The 24693-nt window shown below is 46.2% G+C and overlaps 1 protein-coding gene across 3 annotated transcripts in view; it reads right to left on the bottom strand.

Moving 5' to 3' along the window:
• The window catches only part of PRPS2 (phosphoribosyl pyrophosphate synthetase 2), a 30136-nt gene extending 22619 nt beyond the window's left edge, over window positions 1-7517 (bottom strand). The window contains exons 1-3 of one of the 3 annotated variants that reach the window (XM_065900318.1): window positions 7277-7398; window positions 1661-1844; window positions 805-813 (exon numbers count right to left, since the gene is read on the bottom strand). In XM_065900318.1, coding sequence (XP_065756390.1) covers window positions 805-813; window positions 1661-1844; window positions 7277-7398 — 315 coding nt within the window. Of the gene's footprint in view, window positions 1-804; window positions 814-1660; window positions 1845-7276 lie in introns of all 3 variants that reach the window. The other 2 variants (XM_065900321.1, XM_065900320.1) reach the window with 2 other exon arrangements.
• Window positions 7518-24693: the final 17176 nt, after the last annotated feature.

The raw sequence follows: 24693 nt of genomic DNA, 5'->3' as shown, positions 1-24693 counted from the left end.
CTAGAGTCTGTCATACAGAGTGAAGTAAGTCAGAAAGAGAAAGACAAATACCGTATGCTAACACATATATATGGAATTTAAGAAAAAAAAGGATGTCATGAAGAACATAAGGGTAGGACGGGAATAGAGACACAGACCTACCGGAGAACGGACTTGAGGATATGGGGAGGGGGAAGGGTGAGCTTTGACAGGGTGAGAGAGAGTCATGGACATACACACACTAACAAACGTAGTAAGGTAGATAGCTAGTGGGAAGCAGCCGCATGGCACAGGGATATTAGCTCGGTGCTTTGCGACAGCCTGGAGGGGTGGGATAGGGAGAGTGGGAGGGAGGGAGACGCAAGAGGGAGGACATATGGGAACATATGTATATATATAACTGATTCACTTTGTTATAGAGCAGAAACTAACACACCATTGTAAAGCAATTGTACCCCAATAAAGATATTAAAAAAAATAAAGAGTTGCTCCCCATAGAGGCCTGAATGGTATCCCCAAAACTCACGTCCACCCAGAACCTCAGACTGTGACTTCATGTGGAAATCGGGTCTTTGCAGATGTAACTAAGGTGAAGATCCAGATGAGCTCATTCTGGATTAGGGCGGGCCCTAAATCCAGTAACTGTCCTTTTATAAAAGACAAAAGGACATACAAAGACACAGGAAGGCAGCCGTGTGAAGACAGGCAGAGATGGACATGATGCTACCAGAAGCCAAGGAATGCCGGGAGCCAGCAGAAACAGGAAGAGGCAAAGAAGGCTCTGCCAGAGTCTTCAGAGGGACTGCAGCCTGCTGGCAGCGTGACCTCTGACATCTGGCCTCCAGGACTGCGAGAGAGAGTACATTTCTGGCATTCTAAGTAAGCCTCCCAGTTTGTGGTCATTTGTTTTCGCAGGCCCAGCAAAGTAATACAATCCCCTTTCAAGTTCCCCTCCAACTCCAACTTCTCTGATTTTTCTTGAAGGCAGAGGCCGTATCTTCTTCAGTTTTTCTAGAAACTCACAAAGCCTCCTACAGTGCTAGTGTTACAAAAAGAATAATTCAACAATATTAACTTCATTCCTCTTGCAAGGTTAAAAAGAGATAATGGTATAAATTAAACTTGGTATCTTGAGATAACTGGAGACTCATATGCAGCTGTAAGAAACAATGCTGAGATGGTGCAACCTTGCCTCAGTTTCTCACGGTAACATCTTGCAAAACTAAGGTAGGATATCACAACTGGGATCCCGACATGGATACAATCCAGTGGTCTGCTCAGGACTTCCCCCAGTGTTTTATACTCACCAGGGTGTGTGTGTGTGTGTGTGTGTGTGTGTGTGTGACTTTAGTTCTATTCACCACCACAAAGGTACACAATAATTTCATCCACTTTCATTATATGTAAAGTATAATAATTTTATATTATAGCAATGGTATTTTCATACCTGCAAAAATACACTTTATCTGTTTCTATATGTACAAATATTAACGTGATGGCTGGTCCAAAGACAAACCTTTGGTAGAGCCAACCAGAGAAGGCATATTTACTCCATCCTGACAGGAGAGAGCAGGCATTTCCCAGGGATTCAGAGGTACAAAGTGAGAAAATACAAAGTGAGAAAATCAATGTAGCCGTTAAGGCAGAGCAGGTTCCTCCAACAGGAGCCCCGCCCCCATACCTTGTCCTTTTTGTCTTGGCGGGCGTAGGGGAAGCACGGGATCACGGCGGTCACCCTGGAGGATGATGCGATCTTGCAGGCGTTGATCATGATGAGGAGCTCCATCAGGTTGTCGTTGATTTCTCCGCAGCCACTCTGGATGATGTACACATCTTCTCCCCTCACACTTTCGCCAATCTCGACGCTAGGGGAAGGAACATGCCACCCATTAATAGGAAAGCATCCCTGTGACCACCCCCAGGGTTGTGATTCCCTAGGACTTGGCAGGCAGTGGTCCTCGAGGGTATGACTTCTTCCACTGAGAGGAGACAGAACAAAATCAGCAAAGGGAAAAGTCACACGGTTGAGGTCTGGGGAGACCAGGCACAAGCTTCCAAGAGTCCTTACCCTCGTGGAGTCACAGAGGACGTGTGAATTCCCCCGGCAACGAGCTGTGACAACACACGTGAAGCACTGTCCCCCGGGGAAGCTCATTAGAGACTCAGTGCCTGGGGTTTTACGGGGGGCCAGGGACTCGGTGTTAACCACGTGGTTTACACTGTTCAGCAGTGAGCTATTCCCACAGGGAATGGTGGGAAACTTCACAAAAGCTAAGCTCCCAGAGGCCAGCCAAGGGCCACCTTGCAAAGGGACCTTTTTCATATATGAGGGGATCCCATATGCTCTTCAGAAATTGTCTCAGGCCTGTTACATTAACTCTTTTTGGCTCAATACTGTATTTTAGTTTTTCACTTTCGTTAACGTTACACATAACACATTGCTTAAAAAACTCCAATCCGTTCTGTAAGGCTTAAAACAAATAAACAGTGCAGAGGCAGCCAATTTCAACTCTTGACATGGTCTTTAGATATTTATTTTCAAAGTCCCTCCCTTACGTTTGTATTGCTTCATCTGGATTTTTTTTTTTTTTTGGCAGTACGCGGGCCTCTCACTGTCGTGGCCTCTCCCGTTGCGGAGCACAGGCTCCGGACGCACAGGCTCAGCGGCCATGGCTCAAGGGCCCAGCCGCCCCGCGGCATGTGGGATCTTCCCAGACCGGCGCACGAATGCATGTCCCCTGCATCGGCAGGCGGACTCTCAACCACTGCGCCACCAGGCAAGCCCGTTCATCTGGATTTTTCATCCTAGGCGTCACGTGTTGACCCCTATCTCCTCCCCATCCCGTCGCCCGCACCCGTGTGCAGCCTTCCCATCTCATCTTGCCATCTTCCTCACATCGATCAGCATTTTCCAACTAAATCTGAGAGCTACAATTTTAACTGTGTCAGTGCCATTCAGAGCTGAGTCATTCAGTAAACTGAAAACCAAGTTCGTATTGCCCTTCTATGCACAACTTTTGGGGGTCTGTTTACCCTGGAGGAAATTATCCAACCTCTTCAACTACTAAGTTTTCCGAGTACTGCATACAAATGGCAGCCTCAACACTTGGCTAACAAACTAAATCCCACAATGTCAACGTCAAAGGCCTCGAGCGTGATCTCCATTCCTCGGCCTGCCCGAGTCTCTCCCTGAGCTGCCTTCTCTTTCCAGCTGTGCACAGCTGTCTCCTGGGGATTGCTTCCACCCCTTTCCTGCCCTCGATTTCCCACTTTCTGTACCCTTTCTTGGTGCACTTCCTTGTTTTACTGGTGGGCATCCTCCAGTAGCTTCTTGAGAAAGCAAATAGGAGCTAAAGTCTTTGAAAATTGCCTACCAGAAAGCTTCTGTATTTCAGGTACAGGATTCTGGGGGTTCAACAAGAGAACGAGTCAGCACAGCACTGGCATACACACACAGTTACCTGTATCCCTTCTCTTACAATCAGAAACCCATTATACACAATGGTATTGTTTCATTAAAAGAGCTAATTATTTCTAAAGAAAATGTAAACACAAATAGCATTTCGAATACCATATAGCAGTCTATCTGAATCAACGGAAGCTTCTACTCAACTTTAAACAGAATAATTAGAAGACAAAAATGCCATTTTTCAAGTTGACAGGATCTGAAAATGAGTTTTGATAACAGTGGGTCTTAACCTCGCACGTGCTCTGCCATGGATGGAAAGAGTACGATGCCAACCTCGGGATGAGCATGTGACAGACCGAATTCTGCATACTCCCTCCGAGCTTGAGTACCAAGGAGCTACGTGTAATCCCTTCGTGAACATCACATCAACTGCGAGGTGAAGTCAATCTGGAAATCACAGTATCATAAAGCTCAGGGGTCAATAATAGCCTGTGAGCTGAGAATGGGGTGGGCAGAATAATGGCCTCCCAAAGGGCCTCCCCAGGACCTTTGAACATATATGTTCGTTTATAGGGCAAAGGGGAAGCAAGGTGGCAGATGGAATTAAGGCTACTAGTCAGGTGACCGTAAAACAGGGAGATTACCCTTGATTATTCTAGTTGGCCCAGTGTGATTACAAGGGTCCTTAAAAATGGAAGAGGGAGAGAAAAGAGGTCAGAGAAAGAGATGTGAGGACTGACGTAGGGTCAGAGACGTGCTATGTGGCTGGTCCCGAAGATGGAAGAACAGGCCAAGAGCCAAGCAAAGTAGGCAGCCCCTGAGAGCTGGGAAAGCAGGTAATGGATTCTCCCCTAGAGCCTCCAGAAAGGAACACTGACCCACGATGCACTTCTAACCTGCAGAACTGTAAGACGTAACAGCAGCAGAGCCACCATGGGTCCACGAGGGCTAAAATGTTGTCTGGCCCCTTACAGAAAAGGTTTGCCAACAACTCCTGGTGTTATGACTGTTTAAGCCCCGAATTTCAGCTTCTCTGGCCTAGTTTTTCTAAGGAACCTCAATCCCCATATGACTAGCAGTCCAGGGGAAGACAGAAAATACATACAATCACCATGGCAACTTTTCCCCAAAGCTATTCCTGCTTCTACTCATAAAGATGGTCACGACTGATCTTTACCCTAGGTCTTTTTTTTTTTTTTTTACTCTAGGTCTCTTAAACACTGTGGCCAGGAGGCAGCATCCACTGCTCTTTACTGACCCTGAAATAAGAAGGCTGATGAGTTTATCTGAGCCACCAACGAATGGGTGTGGTAATTAAAAGATGGCCACAGACTAACACTTTTCCCATCAAGAAGTGCAGTCTATGGCCTCTTCCCCCGGATCTGGGAGGACTCCGTGCTTAACAACACAGTGCGACAGAAGTGACGATGCACTGACTTTGGGGCCCAGGCCTTAATAGACTGGGAGCTGCCACTTCCTGTGTTTTGGAATCCTTGTGCTTGGACCCCAGTTTCCACGCTCTAATAAGGAAGCTCCAGCAGCCCTGTGGGGAGAGATGCTGAGGTTCCTAACCAAGCTCTCAGGCCAAAGCTAGCCAACTTACCAGCCATGTGAGTGAGCCAGCTTAGAAGTGGACCCTCCAGCCCCAGATGCCACCACACAGGACAGAAACAAGCCTTCCTTGCTGAGCCCTGTCCAAACTGCAGGTCTGAGAGTCAAATAAACAATTAGTTTCAAGCCGTTGAGCTCTGGGGTGACTTTTTACACAACAGATAACCAGAACTTTGGGTCTCAGGATCCAGCTAGCTGCTCTGGGCATGTTAACTGACCAACATAATGGGTTAAAATAGACTTTCAGACACCATCATCAGTGCTGTCCTAGGACATCACTGTGGCACTTCAGTGGTCAATTGTAAAGCTGGAGCCAACGTCTCCCTGCAGAGCTTAAATAATTTAGAGATGAGAAGGTAAAATCGTGAGGCTCTGTGTCCAATTAGTGTTTTTAAAATGGGTAATGGGAGGAGTTGAGGACCAGGCGCCACACCAGATTTCTCGTCTTGGTTCAGGGAGAGGTTCAGGAAGGGGCCCCTGGACATGAATTGTATCAATTATCTCTTCCTTTTGCCCTTCTGCTTCTCACCTCTAGGACCACACGGTAAAAACCGGATCACTAGTGCAGTATCTGATACAGGGAGTCCTCTTTATAAAAGAATCAACCTCTGGGCCTAGACAGTTCATGGGAAAGAGAAAAGTCAGTAAGTTAACCTTTTATAGTCTAGATATTAAAAACATAAAATGTAACTATATAGCAATTCCCAGACTTCAGGCTGAGTGGTTTCTGACACCTCATGATTTCTAATTATCGAGTGGTAGTTATAAAATACTCAAAACCAAATAAAAATTTTTCCTTGACTTATGTGACACCGCCGCCAGGAGACAAACTATCATCCCATTCTTCTGAAAGCTACTGCAACTTGAACAGGACTGCCAGATATTGTGGCATTCAAACATAAATACACTACCCTTCTCCAGAGCCCTGGACTTCCTCCGAGACCTCTGGATAAAACTCTGCCAAGTGGAATTCTTTAGCTGAAGGACTCGTGCAGTAACACCACCTGATACTCATTCACAAATGTTTCTTCACTTATAATATCATCAGGGTTGTGCAGTGGTGATTTCCCACCTGGAATAAGGGTTTCCCATATCCTAACAAGCTGAAAACAGCAACCTCCACCTTCTCTCCATGTAATAATAATAACCCCTCGGTATCTAAGCAATCTTTGCCCACCTCAAGGGCATCAAGATTCTCCTCCGATGTTTTCTCCTAGAAATTTCTAGTTCTAGGTTTTACATTTAGGCCTGCGATCCATTTCAAGTTCATTTTTGAAATGGTGGGAAGTATGGATGGACTTTTTTGGGTTTTTTTGCAGCTGCCAACAATTGTTCCAGCACCGCTTGTTGGAAATGTTGCCTGAACTGAATCTTTGCCAAAGATATCAAAACGATCGGTAACTTAAAAAAAAAAAAAGATCAGTAAGTGAGTACAGCGGAAGATATTTAAGTGGGGGGAGAAATGGGACCAACTTGAAATTAGTCAAGAGCTGCGTGGACTCAGGAAAGTGGAAAAAAAGGAGCTGCTGGTCCGGCTTCAGAGGGGGCCACCAGCCTGACTTCACTGAACAGAGGGGACCGCTTCCTGTGGACCTGAGACATGGGCAGCACTTACATTCAAGCCATGGCCTTGCTGCGGGACACAGCAGAGTCCCAGGAAGACGAAGAAGCTGAAAAGAAAAAGTCCATCATCTCTGAAGCAGAAATGTTAGCACAGGGGATCCCAGCACGTGAGCCCTGGAGTTCTCAGGTTCTTTAAACCCTTTGCAGGACCACAGCCTCTGGAGAACTCAGAAGTCTGCACTCTGGCAGCTCAGGACTGTCACCTGGGAGCTTTTAAAAAGCCGACCCCGCAGCCCTCGGACCGGAATCTCTGGGGCAGGGCGGGTAAGAGGCACTTTCAACGGCCCCAGGCGAATCCAGCGCGCAGCCGGGGCTGGGGACGTGGGCGGGACGCTCCCTCGCGCGCACGGGGTTTGGGATCGGCCAGGCAGGAACGCGCTCGCCCCGGGCCGTCCCTCCCCGCGTGCCCCGCGGTTCCCGCCAGCTGCGCCCACCTCCTCCCGTGCCCTGTGACCGCCCGGAGGTCGCTCTTCCGGGCTGGGGCCGCCCTCTTCGGCTTCTCCCGGACGCCGCGGTGGTGGCGCGGAGGCCGCGTAGTGGCCGTCCCGCCCCGGAAGGCGGAGCGGGCAGCCGCGGAGGGGGTCCCAGGTAAGCGCCGGCGCCGGCCCGGCACCGGAGCCGCGGGCCCAGCGCCCTCCCCGGCCCGGCCCCCACCTGGTCTCCTGGTTGCTGAACTTCTTGGTGACCACCTTGCCCAGCTCCAGGCCCAGCCGGTCGGCCACGCGTTGAGACAGGTCCTGGTGCGAGCTGCCGCTGAAGAGCACGATGTTGGGCATGGTCAGGCGCGGGGCTCCAAGCGGCGCGGGGCGGCGGAGGCGGCGGTAACACGGGACCCTGTGGCGAGAGCTGGAAAGCGCGAGTGGCAGACACCGGCAGGAGCGGAGCTAAGAGGAGCTGGAGGGGGCGGAGCTGGAGGGGCGGAGCTGGGAGAGGGGAGCGGGAGGGACGGGACTGGGGGAGGAGGAGCTGGAGGCGGTGGAGCTGAGGGAGGAGGAGCTGCGGGGTGGGAAGAGTGGGAAAGCGCAGCCGCGGGTCCCGGAGGCGGAGCTGGAGGGGCAGAGCTGAGGGAGGAGGAGCTGCGGGGTGGGAAGAGCAGGAAGACGCAGCCGCGGGCCGGGTAGGAGGAGCTGGAGGGGCGGAGCTGAGGGAGGAGGCGCTGCGGGGTGGGAAGAGCGGGAAGACGCAGCCGCGGGCCGGGTAGGAGGAGCTGGAGGGGCGGAGCTGAGGGAGGAGGCGCTGCGGGGTGGGAAGAGCGGGAAGACGTAGCCGCGGGCCGGGTAGGAGGAGCTGGAGGGGCGGAGCTGAGGGAGGAGGCGCTGCGGGGTGGGAAGAGCGGGAAGACGCAGCCGCGGGCCGGGTAGGAGGAGCTGGAGGGGCGGAGCTGAGGGAGGAGGAGCTGCGGGGGTGGGAAGAGCAGGAAGACGCAGCCGCGGGCCTGGTAGGAGGAGCTGGAGGGGCGGAGCTGACGGAGGAGGAGCTGGAGGCGGAGGTGGAGTGGGAAAGTGCCGCAACAGGCCCCGGAGGAGGGGCTGCAGGAGGCGGAACTGGGGGAGCGGGGCGGAGGAGGAGGAGCTGGAAGGGAAAGGGAGGAAGAGGGGCGGGAGGGGAATGGGTGTTGGAGAGGATGGGGGCGGGAGGAGTAGCTGGAGGAGCGAGAGAGGGAGGGGGGAGGATTGGAGGAAGAGCCCGAGGGTGCTGCGAGGCGGGTGCTGCGAGGCGTGGGCTGCTACACACCGAGGGCTGTAGGATGAGAAACCCTGGAGGGCCTGGCTCCGTGGGAGAGCTCCAGGCCCTAATCTTGACCTTTCTGTCCTGCTTCGCGGGGGAGAGTCAATGAACCAGGTTAACTGGGCACAGAGGGAGGGTGAGGGAGGGGCGATGAAGGTGCCTCGCAACCAGGAGCGACCCCCAACCTGGAATACCCCCAAACCCACTGCAGATCACTGGTGCAGATCACAAGGGTCTGCAAGCTGGCCTGCAGGCCAGATCCACATGCTGCCTGTTTGTACGAGAGAGCTAAGCATTATTTTACACTTGAACATTTGTGTATGTATGTGATAATAGCTACAATACCATTGAACCCCAATTAAGAGACACATTATCCCCTTCAGAAAGGAACTCCTTTCCTCTCATTAGTACATGTGTACTGCAAAAAATTGTATTCTATTATTACAGTTTGAATTTCATCAATAAAAACATTGTGAATTTTTTTCTCTCTTGTTATATAAGTACCTACATAATAATATCCTCTCCATTTTGCCTCTTGGCCCTCAAAGCCTAAATTATTTACCATCCAGTCCTTAGTCAAAGAAAAGAACTGTCCAGGGTTCTTGAAAAATTCACAGTGCCAGTGACCATCTGAGCCCTGACCCCAGGTGGAGGGGGCAAGGTTGCTCTCGATGTGATGTGCGATCGAACAAAGGCCCCTCCAGATTCCTCATTTTTAGGTAGATGTGGTGGTCCTCGTGCCAGCTTTCACAACCTCCTGCCTGTCGCTTTCTCAAAGGCCTGACCCCAGGAACGCAGTCCGCCCCGGTGGCCCCCAGCCAACGGGCAAAGGAACCTGCACATGGACATTTACAGCATCTTTATTCATAGCTGCCAGAACATGGAAGCAACCAAGATGTCTTCAGTAGGTGAATGGATACATAAACTGTGCTGCATCCAGACAGTGGAATATTATCCAGTGAAACAAAGAAATGAGCTCTCAAGCCATGAAAAGACACAAAGGAACCTCAAATGTGCATTACTAATTAAAAGAGACAGAAAAGGCTACATAGTGTATGATTCCAACTGTATGATATTCTGGAAAAGGCAAAACTACGGAGACAGTAAAATGATCAGTGGTTGCCAGGGGTTAGGGGGAGGGAGGGATGAATAGGTAGAGCACAGAGGATATTTTGGGCAGTGAAACTATTCTGTATGATACTATAATAGTAGATACATGTCTATACGTTTGTCCAAACCCATAGAGTGAACCCTAATGTAAATTATTGACTTAGGTTGATGATGATGCGTCACTGTTGGTTCATCAATTGGAACAAATGTAGTACTCTGGTACAGAATGTTGATAGTTGAAGAGGCTATGCGTATGTGGAGGTATGCAGGAATTCCCCGTACTTTCCACTTGATTTTACTGTGAACCCAAAACTGCTCTAAAAAAGTCAAGTCCATTAAAAGAATGAAAAAAAAAGTAGGCCAAGGATCTGAATACATATTTTTCCAAAGAAAATATACAAATGGCTAATAAATACATGAAAAGATGATCAGCAAATGAAAACCATACTGATTCCACTTCACACCCGTTAGGTTGGCTATAGTCAAGAAGACAGATAATGACAAGTGTTGGTGAGAATGTGGAGAAACCGGAACCCTCGTATACTGCTGGTAGGCATGTAAAATGGTGCAGCTTCTTTGGAAAACAATCTGGCAGTTCGTCAGTTAAACACAGAACTACCACCTGACCCAGCAATTCTACTCCTAAGTATATAGCCAAAAGAATTGAAAACAAGTACTCAGAGACATAGTTTACATGAGTGTTTATAGCAGCACTATTCGCAATAGCCAAAAGATGAAAACAACCCAGATGTCTATCAACTGAGGAGTGGATAAACAAAACGTGATCGTTCCATACAGTGGGATATTATTCAACCATAAAAAGGAATGAAGTTCTGATACGTGCTGTGACATGGATGAACCTCGAAAACAGTATGCTAGGTGAAAGAAGCCAAACACAAAGGACCACACATTGCACGATTCCATGTCCAGAATAGGCAAATCCATAGACAAGTAAACTAAGGGTTACCTAGGGCTGGGGGATGGGAGGATGGAGGGCCTAGGGGGTGACGGCTAAGGCGTGTGGGGTTTCTTTGGGGGTAATGAAAATGTTCTAAAATTGATTATGGAGATGGATGCACAGCTCTGTGAATATACTAAAAGCCATGGAATTTTATACTTTATATGAATAAACTGAATAGCATGTGAATTACATCTCAATAAGAGATATTTTAGAAGATAAGGACATTTCTTTATGACTCCAATACCATGATCACATCTCATATATTATGTCAGGTTGTCCTGCTGTTAGGGATATTGAGGATGATATTGATTTAAGGTGGTGATGGTCTGATTCCTTCATTGTAAGGCTCTTTTCTACCCTCGCAAATGCTGATTTTCTAATTCTATCATCCTTGCCTGTCTACAAATATTCACTGGAATTCTCCAGTAAAGAAGAGCATCCCTTCATCTCCTACAGCTATACGTGGTTACCCTAAAATATAGTTTGTACTAGAAAATCAAGACACAAGTTTCGTTTTCTTCCTTTTAATGACCAGTTTTCAGAGTACGGAGTTTGGTATAAATGCTATCTCCCACTGAAAGGAACCAGGGTCCTTGGAGATCTAACAGGTCCAAGGTCTGGGGCAGGGGATGGACAACATGAGCCAAGACACCCTGCGTCAGCTCGTTCCAAGACAGGGACGAGTGTGTCTGCAGGATCAGGGAGCAGGCTTAACGTGGTTACGTCTTATCAAAAGTGGGACAGCGTGAACAGCAAAATTCATGGACTGATAATGGCCTGAAATGTACAAAATATCTAAAAAACAACGAGTTCATAACAATAGGCAATAAAATGAAAACCAGAAGTCAACTTCACGTGGACCCAATGAAGATGAATATTAAACTAATTCCTTTCCATGAAAATTGGTCATTAAAGAGTTCGTTTTCTTGAGAGGCAAGGTGAAGGTGGAATTAGCCGATTTCTCGGGTAATTACATATAATCTGAGGCTGCCCAGGGGAATTTCCTTTTCACGTGGGTTGGATCAGTCACTTGGGTTGGAAATTAGATCAAAGATAAAGACTCTGGTGCCCTCGGTGAATCTAAGGGAGCTGGATACGGCATACATAATTCAAGCAGAGGAGTCCAGCAAGTTAAGCGGCACAGGAATACCCAACCAGGGCAAAGATGGAAACGTGAGGAAGTTAATTGAGCTTCATTTTAGTGTGAGCCAAACAGAGAAGTGAAGGGTCTAAAGTAAGGACCAGAAAAGCAACTTGCTGCAAACCCTTTCTAGAATAAGGTAGCCACTGAGAGAAGGAATAATAACGTCACATGTGCATGTAACACTTGCTACACTGCAGGCCTTCACATCAACCCTGTGAGGTTGGTCTTATGACTCTCATCGCCATTTCACAGGTAAAGAAACTGGGAAACAGAGCAGTTAGGTAACTTGCTCAAAGTCACACATCTATGTAGTGGAGCCAGGCAGCTTTTACTACTGCACCCACTGCCTCTTACATCATTCCACCATGTAAGTGGGAGCAACTGAAGAAAGCTTTCCATTTTAGATCAATGTGATGTATAAAAAGGGTACTTCTTCCTTATGATAATTCTCGCTTCTAAAATATCACAGTAACACAATCTTGATAAAGATTATCCCTCCCACCCAACGTTTCTTGGGATGTTGTTGGAATGCCTCGGCCTCTCTTGTCTTCTTTGATCTTTCTACAAGCTCTCTTTGCCAACATCCAGGTCCATGACCTGGTAAATCCTGATGATTTACATGCTCATATCTCCAGCTCAGACCTCTCTCCTGAGGGCTAGGCTTGAACATCCAACTCTAATGGGTGGGCAAACCAAGGCCAAATTCTGTTCACAGCCTGTTTCATTAAGAAAGTTTTACACACTCACATACAGATGAAAATTTTCATTGACATGTTGTCTATGGCTGCTCTGTGCCACAAGGACAGAGTTGAGGAGTTGTGGCAGAGATCATGTGGCTTTAAGGCCTAAATATTTACTATTTGGTCCTTTACAGAAAAAAATGGGCCTCTTCAATGAGAAGCCTTCTTCTCCCCCCACTCCAGCCTGCCCAGCTTTATTGAGGTATAATTGGCATATACCTTGTATAAGCTTAGAGTGTACGATGTGTTGATTTGATACACTTATATATTACAAAATGATCACCACCATAGTGTCGGCCAACACCTTCAGCACATGATTAGAGTGTACGATGTGTTGATTTGATACACTTATATATTACAAAATGATCACCACCATAGTGTCGGCCAACACCTTCAGCACATGATTAGAGTGTACGATGTGTTGATTTGATACACTTACATATTACAAAATGATCACCACCATAGTGTCGGCCAACACCTTCAGCACATGATTAGAGTGTACGATGTGTTGATTTGATACACTTATATATTACAAAATGATCACCACCATAGTGTCGGCCAACACCTTCAGCACATGATTATGATTTCCTTCCTGTGGTGAGAACAACTAAGATCCACTTTCTTAGCAATTAGCTAATGCTGCACATTAGATGCCCAGAGCTCATTAATCTTACAGCTGAAAGCATGTTCCTGTGGCCAGTATCTTCCCCTTTCCCCCACCCCCCAGCCCTTGATTCTGATCTTCCCGTTACTTTTCCTGTGCCGAGGCTGTTAGTTCTGTGTGCAAAGTCTCAACCTCAAGTCCGTTCACTTCTGTCCATCTCCATGGCCACCAGTCAGCCCCGGCCTTGGCCTCCTGCGTGATATTTGGTCCCAAGATCTTTGCCTCTCCAGTTCCTTTCCACGCCAACAATCAGAATGATTTTTTTTTTAATCAAAGCTAATTATATCACGTCACTCCCCTGCTTACAACCTGTCAATGGCTTCTCATTGTGCTTGGAATTTGGCCCTGCTTAACCCTCCAACTTCATGTGCCCTCACTGAACTTCAGCTTCTCTTGTCTCCTTCCTACAACACAAACAGCCCTCCTGGCCACAGGACCTTTGCATATGTGCCTTCCTCTCTCAGGAAGCTCTTTCCACTGACTCCTCCATCACAGGCTTGGCTCCTTTGATCTCCTGGCCTCAGTTTATAAATGGCACTTCTTTAATCTCCCCACAAACCACAATTCTCTTTCCTCTCCACTTTTTCTTTACCTCCTTGCTCCTTGTGTTGGCTGCCTTCATAGCATTTACCTTAATCTGTAATTATCATCTTGCTGCTTTTAGTTGCACATTACCTATTGACTAGACTGTAAGTAACACAGTCAGGGATTGGGTCAGTCTTGGTCACAGATTTATCTTCAGAGTCTAGCACAGGGGTTGGCCAGATGGTAAATATTCTCAGCTTTATGACCATAGGGTCTCTGTTACAACTACTCAAGTCTGCAGTTGTAGCACAAAAGCAGCCACACATGTAAATAAATGCACGTGGCTGTGTTTCAATAAAACTTCATTTATAGACACTGCAATTTAACTGTGTGTCATGAAATATTATTTTTTCCCCTCCATACTTAAAAATGTAAAAACCATTCTTAGCTCAAAGGCTGTACAGAAACGGGGGGCAGGTTAGATCTGGCCCCCAGGCTATGAGTTTGACAATCCTTCATCTAGCACATGGCTTGGCAGATTCTCATCATTTTTGTTTTTCTTTTTTGGGGGAATAAAGAAGACAGGCAGGGAAGAACTTAAAAATCAGAAATATTCTCCAACCAATACTCCTTAAATATGTGTGTGGAGAGAGCAAACACATGGTTAAATGAAAATGTGATTATTTTGCAATTGACATGATCAACATAGACAGCAACCAAAAGTCCCTTCATCATTTGGCATCTTCCTAAAGATCCATTTCTCTTTATGCTGTGCAGACAGAGCCACTCTCATAAACACTCCAGCGATAAAATAGGAATTAGTATCAAGTGCCCCCTAGAAACTTCTTAGAGCCATGAGGAATAACTCAACAAAACATGTTTTTCTGGACACACACACACACAAACACACCCTTAATCTTTCCAGTTCGATCACTGACTTTTTGTCCCTCTGGATTCTGAATTGCCCCATCCTTTTCTTCTCTTTCCCCAGAATGCTGAGACACTTTTCCTTGGAGGAATTGGTAGTGAATGCAAAACTAGCACCCAATTTAATGGTGCATCTGCTCTTAATTGTGGTTGTTTCATTCTTGGCCTCGCTCTGTAGACCACCATCCTCTTTTCCTGCCATCATCCACGCCATTAGGGCTGTGATGTAACGCGATTTCTCTTTACGCTCCCATATTACAGATCTCTTGTTCCTCAGGCTCAGAGGAGTCATTTAAAAATATACAAACTGTTTACGTCACCTAATTAATTTAGCAAAGGTACTGGGGAAATGTTGAAAACAGTGTTTTCTTTGTATTCATTTTAAAAGTGTTTATTTTTGAAAATAGTGTTTATTTTTTAAAACAGATAAAATGAATACCTTTGGAAACCTTTTTCTTTTTCTCCAAAATAAAATTCTAAAGTATGTCAACGAGTTCAGCATGTACTTTCTGAAGGTTTATCATATATAAGAATCTGATCTACAAGCACAGCTTTTGTAGTGGAATAACTGAGGACATGGAAAGGAGATGTGACCCATGAGCCCCCCTCCTCCCCAGCAAACTGGGGGCTGGCGAATAAGCCAGAACTGCAAACAGTCCTGATTGCTTTGAGCGCACCCCACCCCCCCACCCCCTGCCCCGGCAAACCGGGGGCCTGCGAAGAATTGAGTGCTTTGGGCACTGATCCATGAGATGTTCTCAGTATAATCAGAGTGGTGGGAACACAAGGAAATGTCCTTGTGCTGCTTCAGTATAATCAGAATAATGGTGGGAACTTTGTGCTGCTTTTGCGCTCAAGGACGAAGCACGGCAGGTGCTCACGAAAGCCAATTATTGCTTGTATAATTAATAAAAACATAGGCTGCTGCTTTGGCATTTCTGGAATGTTAAGAAAACAAGTCTTAAAGTGTAAACCTAGATAATGCTTTAATAAAAGCTACCACAGCAGGACAGACGGCGCTGTTTTGCCTGAGCGAGCGGCAGCCCTCTACTGCCGTGCCTCGGCACAACTCATCTCGTGTGATGAGCTTGCTTTCGGCCCTGTCCTAAGATAAACTACAACAGCTTTTTAACAAAAAAATATGTTCATTTCCCTAAATATCAACGTATGATAACAACTACCTATCTATCAGTTCTCAGAAGCGTGATATGATTTTCCTGATCTTTTAAAAGAGGAATAATGTGACCTTATTCAGGCTTGAGAAAGCTTCAGCTCAAGTGTCTTTGGGGAAAAAGCCACTCTTAGTTAATTATTAAACTCCATTGGCACTCCTTCAAGGTTACACTATCATAGCAAGAGAAAGGCTGCAGCAAGTCATGATCAGGAATTTTAGTTCCAACACACTCCTCTGGAATATTTAGACCCTTAAATTGCAGGTGCTTTAAATTAAGTCAATAAAATACATTTAATAAACACCCACCTTGTGTGAAACACAAAGCATCAAGTATAAATCCTATCAATTTAATATAGAAAAAGTAAGGCAGCCAAGGTTAGTGGTGGGCAAGGATTTGAACTCCCTGTTTTCTGTGTATAAGTTTGATTTTTTTTTTTTTTAAACACTGAAACACAGAAGATAATTGCTCACTCTTCGATATTGGATCGGGTGAGATGTCCTTTGGGAACCAGTGGGATGCTAAATATCTGATGACAGGCCACTGGTGAAATGAATGTATTTTATGACTGCAACGGGAATAAAATTAATATAAAAATCATATGTAAATAAAATTATAACTATGTTCCCTTTTAGGCTCTAAATAAACTAAACTGTATCATCCAACACTGCTTACCAAGTAATCTAAGGGGTACCACATTGCTCCTTAATTTTCTACTACTTTCCAAATCATTCCTGATTTTTAGGAATTGTCCACATGATCTTTTGTTTGATGCAGCCACGACCAGCTAAACCATGTCCCTGTCTGAGCTGTGATTTGACACAAGGAACCACATCTAATTCATCCAATGATGTCCCCCTTATACGGATGTCACTAGGGCCCCAATGGCAGCTCTTGGATTTGTTGCAGCCTAGGGGTCACCAGGCTAGGTACTCCAGATCTGAGCTGGCTCAGCCTGTGGGTACCAGAGCTTTCTACATGGCGTGGACCACGAGAACTATGGTTCTTCAGACATGGGGCCACCAACGTCCCCTGTTCCAGCCTGCTGGGCACCGTACACTGGCACCGACCCCTCGCCTGCCAGAGAGCCGTACTGTCTGGTGATTTCGTACCTAATCAGCAGAGAATGTATGTTAATAGCAACCATATTATTCTCAGTGCTTAATTCACTTTCAACTTTTGACGAACCAATAGCAAATTAATAAGAACATTTTCCAGCCACTTTTTCTAGCTGGGATAGTAACATATTTAATATCTCTATTAATTTACCAAGTCACGCAGCCTCCCCAGTGATCGGTTGTCATGACATTCAACGACTTGGCAAAACCTGGTACTAAGTTTATATTAGAATGCACGTTATTAATTATTCTTACTAGTCATAGCAGCTGCTATCTTGCTGTTTACCAATTAATAGAGAAATACAACAATTTCAGGTTGAAACATGAAATGACTGATACTGAACCATTTATGACCTACAAGAACAGCTATTTCATATGATTCCACCTGGGAGTTCTAACAACTTGAAGGCCAGTACTGTAGAATACACTCCCTGATAAATATGCTTTTCTCGTGGCCAGTGGTTCTCAATCAGGGACGCATTTGCCCCCTAGGGGACATGTGACAATGTCTGGAAACATTTCTGTTTGTCTCATCTTGGGGGCTAATGCTGGCAACTAGTGAGCAGAGACCAGGGACACAGCTAAACATCTTACAATGCAGAAGATAGCCCACCACAAAGAAGTATCCAGACCAAAATGCCGAGATCGCTGAGGCTAACGAATCCTGATCCAGGAGGATTTGTAGACTAGATGGCCATGTATGTGTGCGTAGCTGTGTCTTACAGCTATAGCTCTTTCCTCTTCTTCTGGCCCTTTATCTGCGTTTAATCTTTACTAGTACACACCTTCTGTTTGATTAACTTGGTGAAGAAAAATCCATTGAAATTCAGAAGGTAGGAAACTGGTAAACCAGAGATCAATACAGAAGCCTTCCTGTGATGATAAAACAATCTTAGGGCTTCCCTGGTGGCGCAGTGGTTGAGAGTCCGCCTGCCGATGCAGGGGACACGGGTTCGTGTCCCGGTCCGGGAGGATCCCACATGCCGCGGAGCGGCTAGGCCCGTGAGCCATGGCCACTGAGTCTGCGCGTCCGGAGCCTGTGCTCCGGCAAGGGGAGAGGCCACAACAGTGAGAGGCCCGTGTACTGCAAAAAAATATATATATATATATCTTAAGAGAAATTAAATGAGTGATGCCACTGTCTGCTGTGCCAACACGGAATTCAGGTCTATACCAGTATGCTCTCATTTTCTTCCAAACTTGTCACCTACAAGATGCCCTAACAGACCCTCTGATCTACCGACATTGGTTTACCTAATTGTCTTAAGATATCATGTTCTTTCTGGAATTTTTGCTTTCATCCTCCCCACACCTGAACTCAGTTGTATATTAGACCTTATTTCTCACTTGTGCCACTTACTACAGTAATGTTCATGGACAACTTACTTGTTCAATGTGCGTTTTATGAAGTAGTTGATTGGACATATTTCACACATGTTCTTTTACATACAGTTGACTCTTCAACCAGTATGGGTTTGAACTGTGCGGGTCCACTTATAAGCAGATTTTTTTCAATAGTAAGTACCAGAGTAAGGGGTTGATTGAATCATGGACAGAAATGAATCTCAGATCTGGAGGGCTAAATGGCCAGCTATAAGTTATACAGATTTACCACTGCGAGAAAGGTCTGGCCACTAACCCCCGTGCGTTGTTCAACGGTCAACTGTAGTTTATTTTTAAATAAACTGTGTTGTGGAATCATTTTAGATATACAGAAAAGTTGATGAGCTAGCATATAGAGTTCCTACAAACCCTTCACTGAGTCTCCGCTCACGTTCAAATCTCACAAACCAGGGTCCACTTTTTAAAACTAAGAAATTAACAGCGCTTCAATGCTACTAACTAAACTCCATATCTGATTTGATTTCACTACTTTACCATTATGTTTTTGGTTATTTTCTTCTGTTCCAGGATCTGATCCAGGACATCACATTGCATTTAGAGTAGTTTTTTTTCCTTTTCTTTTCTTTTCAATTGAAGTATAGTTGATTTACAATGTTGTGTTAGTTTCAGGTGTACAGCAAAGTGATTCGGTTATACACACACATATATATATGTTCTTTTTCAGATTCTTTTCCATTATAGGTTATTACAAAATATTGAGTAGAGTTCCCTGTGCTATACAGCAGGTAGTTTTTTTTCTTTAATATTTCTTATAGAGAAGAGTTTCTGAAAGAATAGCAATTGCCTCAATTTCTATTGCAATGCAAAATGCAACCTGGAAGAAAACGTCATACTCTAGGCCACAGTTAGGAAACCAGTGTCCTGCGGTTCTGTTTTCTTTGGTCATCATAGCGATGTCTCTGCATTGTTGCCTTTCACCTGAACAAGTTGCTGACTTTTAAAATAGAGGAGACTTCATCTAAAAGCCAGATCTTTGACTTCACTTGAAAAATCAGAAGATCTGGCAACAATGGCCCTGCTTTTTTTTTGCGGTACGCGGGCCTCTCACTGCTGTGGCCTCTCCCGTTGTGGAGCACAGGCTCCGGACGCGCAGGCTCAGCGGCCATGGCTCACGGGCCCAGCCGCTCCACGGCATGTGGGATCTTCCCAGACCAGTGCACGAACCCGTGTCCCCTGCATCAGCAGGCAGACTCTCAACCACTGCGCCACCAGGGAAGCCCCGGCCCTGCTTTTGTGTTGAGCCACAGTTGTTTGTCCCCAAGTCGAGGCTGTCCCCTTTTGGGGGGCAGCAATCTCCTCTCTGCCACGTCCCAGCAGGCTTTATTTTATCCCCACGGAGGCCAAATGTCGGCTGTCACTTTTCGTCTCTTTGTGCCTGTTTGTCATTCCGCCCAGCCCTAGTCACACATTTCCTTTGCTGTCTTGGCCCTTGCAGGCGGCTGATTGAGCTTGTCTACCTCGAAGCCTTAGGACCCATGTAAATTAGAGGGCAAACAGCTGCCTGGCTCCAATTATCCTGGGCCTGCAGCTCAGGACGAGCCTGCATTTGGAGAAATTTAATTATCCTCGTAGACAGTGAAAGTGCTTTCACTGTTGAAGGAAAAAAACCCCAAAGAGCATATCGAGTAGGTCTGCATCAACGTTGCCTTAAGATGGAGGCTGTTCTTAAGCAGGGGATTCTGCACCAGCCTCAGCAGAGCCTGGCAGTCAGGCCTGAGATGGGGGAACGGAGACCCAGACTGCACTCCTTATGGCAAAAGACCTGCGCCCTGCCGGGTACTTTTAGAGAATTAAATAACATTCCAATTTTAAAATGAATAATGCAGCCCTAAGAAAACAGGTAGCAGTGGCATTGCCTAATTTTAGATTTTTGTTTCAGATACTGTTGGTTGGCAATTCTCCTTTCCCTTTGAATTGTATGCATATGTAGCTCGAGGTTTGCAATTTTAGCTTAATTCCCCAAATAATCCTTATTTTAAAAATATGTTTATATTTTCAATTTCTTCCAGAGAAAGGCCTTCTTATTGTATCATCATTGTTTTGGTAATAATTTTCCATTTTTATTGTGCATTTTCTGTATAATTTGGAAAACCTAAAATATGGAAAGTATATTGGTCTCATGGAAAACCATGTTGAAGGGAAGGAACTAGAACTTACTATTTTAGCATGACTTCCAGTGAACTTGTTTTTCTAACAGTAAAGGAAATTCACAAATATTGCACTTCTTGGTTATTTTAGTGATATGTCTACTAAGATCATATATTGTTAATTTTTAAATGTGGGGGAAAAAACTCCAAAGGAATAGCTGCTTACTGTCTTGAATGAAAGATTACTGTATGCAAATCAGACCTTTAACTGTCTTAATAAACTAGTGTTTGACTACAGTTACAAAGACAGAAAAATTCTGAAAAATACTGGGGAGACTTCTGAAGAGAGAAACAAGGTTTTCCCTAGAAGTTTTCCTTACCATGGCTCCCATACTTTTTCATAAAGGAGAACAATTTGAATTGTGCCTGTTATTTTGAATGATGAAGAATAAAATCGCCAGTCACAAACTGTTCTCCAACCATCTTCTGGAAACAATATTATAAAACTATACTTATCATATTTGGCTTTAACGTATATTAAGCCCATATTACGCATTCTCCAAGCACTGTGCTAAGTGTTTGCATTCATTATCTCAACTAATCCTCACAAGGGCAGAAGAACTGTGAGTTACTATCCCTATTTTACACATGCATAAACTGCAGGGCAGAGAGCGTAGGTCAGGTGATGGACAGCTGGCAAGCGACAGAGCTGGGATTTGAACTCACGTGTCTCCGCTCTCCCGAGCCTGTCCAGTGAACTACAACACACACCATCCCTGCCCACTGCTATGGCTTTATGTTCCGTGATTCCTACCTGTTAAGAAAAAGGAGCACAAAAGCATTTTTGTGTCCCCAGCCCTAGTCACCCCTGCCATTTCCATGAGCAGGAAGCTGGGTTCAGGGGTCCCCTGGCCTCTGGGTTCCCTGGCGCCTGCCTCCTGACCAGATCTCAAAGGCTCAGAGCTGGAAATACAGTAAATGCATATTTCCAATTCATATGCTTGTTTAGTCTATCCCCCTTCCTAAAGGGATCTGGGGCAGCACAGAAAGATGAAAACTGAACATACTAATACAAGATTAAAAACAGCAAGTGGATTTGGAAGAATTATGTTAGGAAGCCAATAGCAAAGAGAACATTTGAAACCCAAAACAGCTCAGAACTTCCGGGTGGGCAAAGGAAGCCAAGAAGGCAAAGTAGTGTATGTGACTCCCCCAAGGAACGCTGGCGGGATGAGGGCCGATCCCCAGACTCAGGATTCTGAAAGAAGCGTTTTCACATTTACTAAAGATCTGGTTGTAGGAAGAAGTGAAAGGACCACCTGGCTAGAAGCTGGAAAAGCTCAGCTGCTCTGTTCTTAATCCATCAATTTTACGAGCTGTTATACACGAGGACAGACAATCCAAGGCAGCAAGAAAGGTTCCTTCCCTTCCCTCCCAGGAATTGCCGGGTGATCCCCAGCTGAAGGAGGCTTATGCTCACACATAAACACACTTCAAAGGTCATTTGAAACACAAAACTGATAATATATTTGCGAAGAGATCAAACATGTATTTGAAAATAAGGAGAATCAGTCTTTGCACAGAAAAATAAAGGCGAGAATGACGCTGAAGGTTGAGAAAGGGTCAGTGTGGATGCTCAGGGGAATAAACAAGATCTTTCCATTAGCTGAGTTGTTCATGTTAAGAGTACAGGCATGAAGTTCTTTTGAATATGGATGAGCTGAAACAAGCCTTTTTTTAAAAAAAGAAATGTCCTCAGAGAAAGTATTTTTAAAAAGAAAGAAAGAGGGCTTCCCTGGTGGCACAGTGGTTGAGAGTCCACCTGCCAATGCAGGGGACACGGGTTCGAGCCCTGGTCTGGGAAGATCCCACATGCCGCGGAGCAGCTGGGCCCGTGAGCCGCAACTACTGAGCCTGCGTTCTAGAGCCCGTGAGCCACAACTACTGAGCCCACGTGCCACAACTACTGAAGCCCCTGCACCTGGAGTCCATGCTCCGCAGCGGGAGAGGCCACCACAGTGAGGGGCCCGGGCACAGCAGCGATGGGTGGCCCCCAGCTCACCACAGCTAGAGAGAGCCCGCACGCAGCAACGAAGACCCAACGCAGCCAAAAATAAATAAATTTATTTTTTAAAAAAGAAAAATATTTTTCTACATTCAATTTTCTACATTCAATTTTCTTAAAATGAAGACCATTGAAATGCGTGGCTCTGGCTCTGCGTGGAGCCCTCTGCCCTTTCCACTCACACATCCAAGATCCCACTCAGACCCTCACACTCTCAGTCGTCACAGTGCTACCTCTGCTAGCAACTTGTGCTGCGTCAAGGAAACAAGAGGCTCCTATACGGAAACTTAGAGCAGCCAGGGAGATGGCCGTGCTTACTGCACACGGATTAGAGGAGATAATCTATGCCGAACGCTCTTGCAAACAGTGAAGTGTCATACTCACATAAGACACCATTGCATGGAATTACAGGCTAAGTACCCACAGCTAGTGGTCCCTATGGGTGCCTGCACATGGGAACCCCTGGGGGAACTTCAAACATTCTGATGCCTGGGTCCCTCCCAGAGATGGAGATTTCCTCGGTCTGGGATGTAGCCTGGGCTTTGGAATTTTTTAAAGACCCCCAGGTGATGTTAATGTGCGGGCAAGCAGGGAAGAAGAACAGGTCTGCTCTGCAAACTTCGCTTCCAGCCACACCCGAGCTCCCACCACGTGGCTTGACAAGTGTCAGAACCCACTGCCACAGTCCACTTCTCCCCCTTTCTCCAGGCAAACCTGTCACTGGTCCCTTTTGCATGGATGACTATGACAACAATGATGAAGGAACCAGAATAACTCAGGATGATTCCCTGCCTGAGGATTTCTGAGGGGATACACCCCTACTGGATCACAACACACTGGACAAGGAGTTCAGCCATCAATTGTTCTGATGTCTGTTTTCCTTCCTTTCCTTGCATGTGCCATGTACCACCCTGAAACTTTTGGTTGAACTACATTTCATGTTTGCATCAAATATTTTTGACCATCTGCTCTGCATAAGTCACTTAAAACTCGCATTTCAAGAATCAGATCACAAATAACGGCACGTTCAAGGGAGAAGATGTGCTATTACTTTGGCCACTAGATGGCAAGAACCTTAAGCCCAAAGCCCACAGTAAATCAGAGCATTGTTACTACAGAAACAAATCAATGGCCCCTAGGTGAGGACGGGACAGGCTTAGGTGGTGTTTTAAGGGAAATGCAGTTTATCTTTGATGCCTCTAGACTCCCCTTTCCCCCGTATGTCTGGGGGGCTCTGCTCCCATCAGCTACAGCCGGACCCCACCTGGGTGCGTGCCTCCCCGTCCGCTCCTTCTGCTGGGAGCTCCACCTCTCCTGGTGATCAGAACGGCACAGTGCGCAAACTAAACGGTGGACCACGGGGGTTACGTCAATCCCAGGCCAATGTATGCAAGACCAAGGAAAGGGAGTTTTTACCTTTTCCCAATCCATAGTTTCTTTCAGGCAACGATGTGACTGGTAGAACGAGGATGGAAACGTGGGTATGCTGCTGACCCATCAGTGGAGGGAACCACAGGCCTGTACGACCCGAGGCAATCAGGTGCGCTGGCTGGGGCCAAGGTGCCGCTTTAGCTGGGATTAGGACTGTCTCCGGGTTTGAACTCTGATAGGTATGTAAGATAAAGGGATTTCCATCCATCATCCTAGACTTTTCCTTGTCAGTTCTCGCAGGTGAATATGGCTTTTTCTGCTTCCGTTTCTGTAGCCTCAGGTCAGGTAGGCCCTCTCCCTAAGCCTGACCCCTTGCGGAGACTAGAGACTACGTCCTTTTTATGCCTCAACTAAAATCCTCGCCCCCTAATTTTCAGCCCCCAAGTTATAAATTGGAGCCGCTCTTCTCTAGCAATGACTCAAAGTGGTTTTGATACAGTTCGGTGGGACAAAAGATGCCTGTAGGACACCCATCTGACTCGTTCCCACTTTCAATGGAGAAAAGACGTAAGTGATAACAAGTGAATGTTGCTTTATAAGCACTTTTGGCTGTAAACCTCCTCTTTAGTCATAGGAACGGTGAAAACCACCAAAATCTACCTAATCCTTCCCGGGGCCCTGGCCAGACCACATATGAAAAGGTGTTTGGAAGTTGGAAAAAAACCAGTTTGAGCATGTTATTTCAAAATGCATATAAAATATTGTTTTAAAATAAGTTCATCAGAGGTTTCCTGATTCTTTTCAGATACCTGTAAATCTCCCAGTGGCCTTTGCTGTGAGGTGCGGGCACGTGGCTGAGTTCTAGCCAGTGGTACTTGAGCCGAAGCGACAGTGAACCTCAGATACTCCTCCACGGCCTTCGTCACGTCCTGCTGGCTGGAATGATGATGATAGAGCATGCTGGGAAGCCAAGTGTTGAAGATGGGGGAGCTGCCGTCAGCCTGGGTCCCTGAAAGGCCCCCTGTTCCTTCTCCCCACTAACCCCGTACACTGCA

This window comes from Phocoena phocoena, chromosome X (assembly GCF_963924675.1).
Source record: "Phocoena phocoena chromosome X, mPhoPho1.1, whole genome shotgun sequence".
Classification (NCBI taxonomy): domain Eukaryota; kingdom Metazoa; phylum Chordata; class Mammalia; order Artiodactyla; family Phocoenidae; genus Phocoena; species Phocoena phocoena.
Note: the sequence above shows the minus strand (reverse complement) of the source record. Positions and strands in the feature narration are given on the sequence as shown.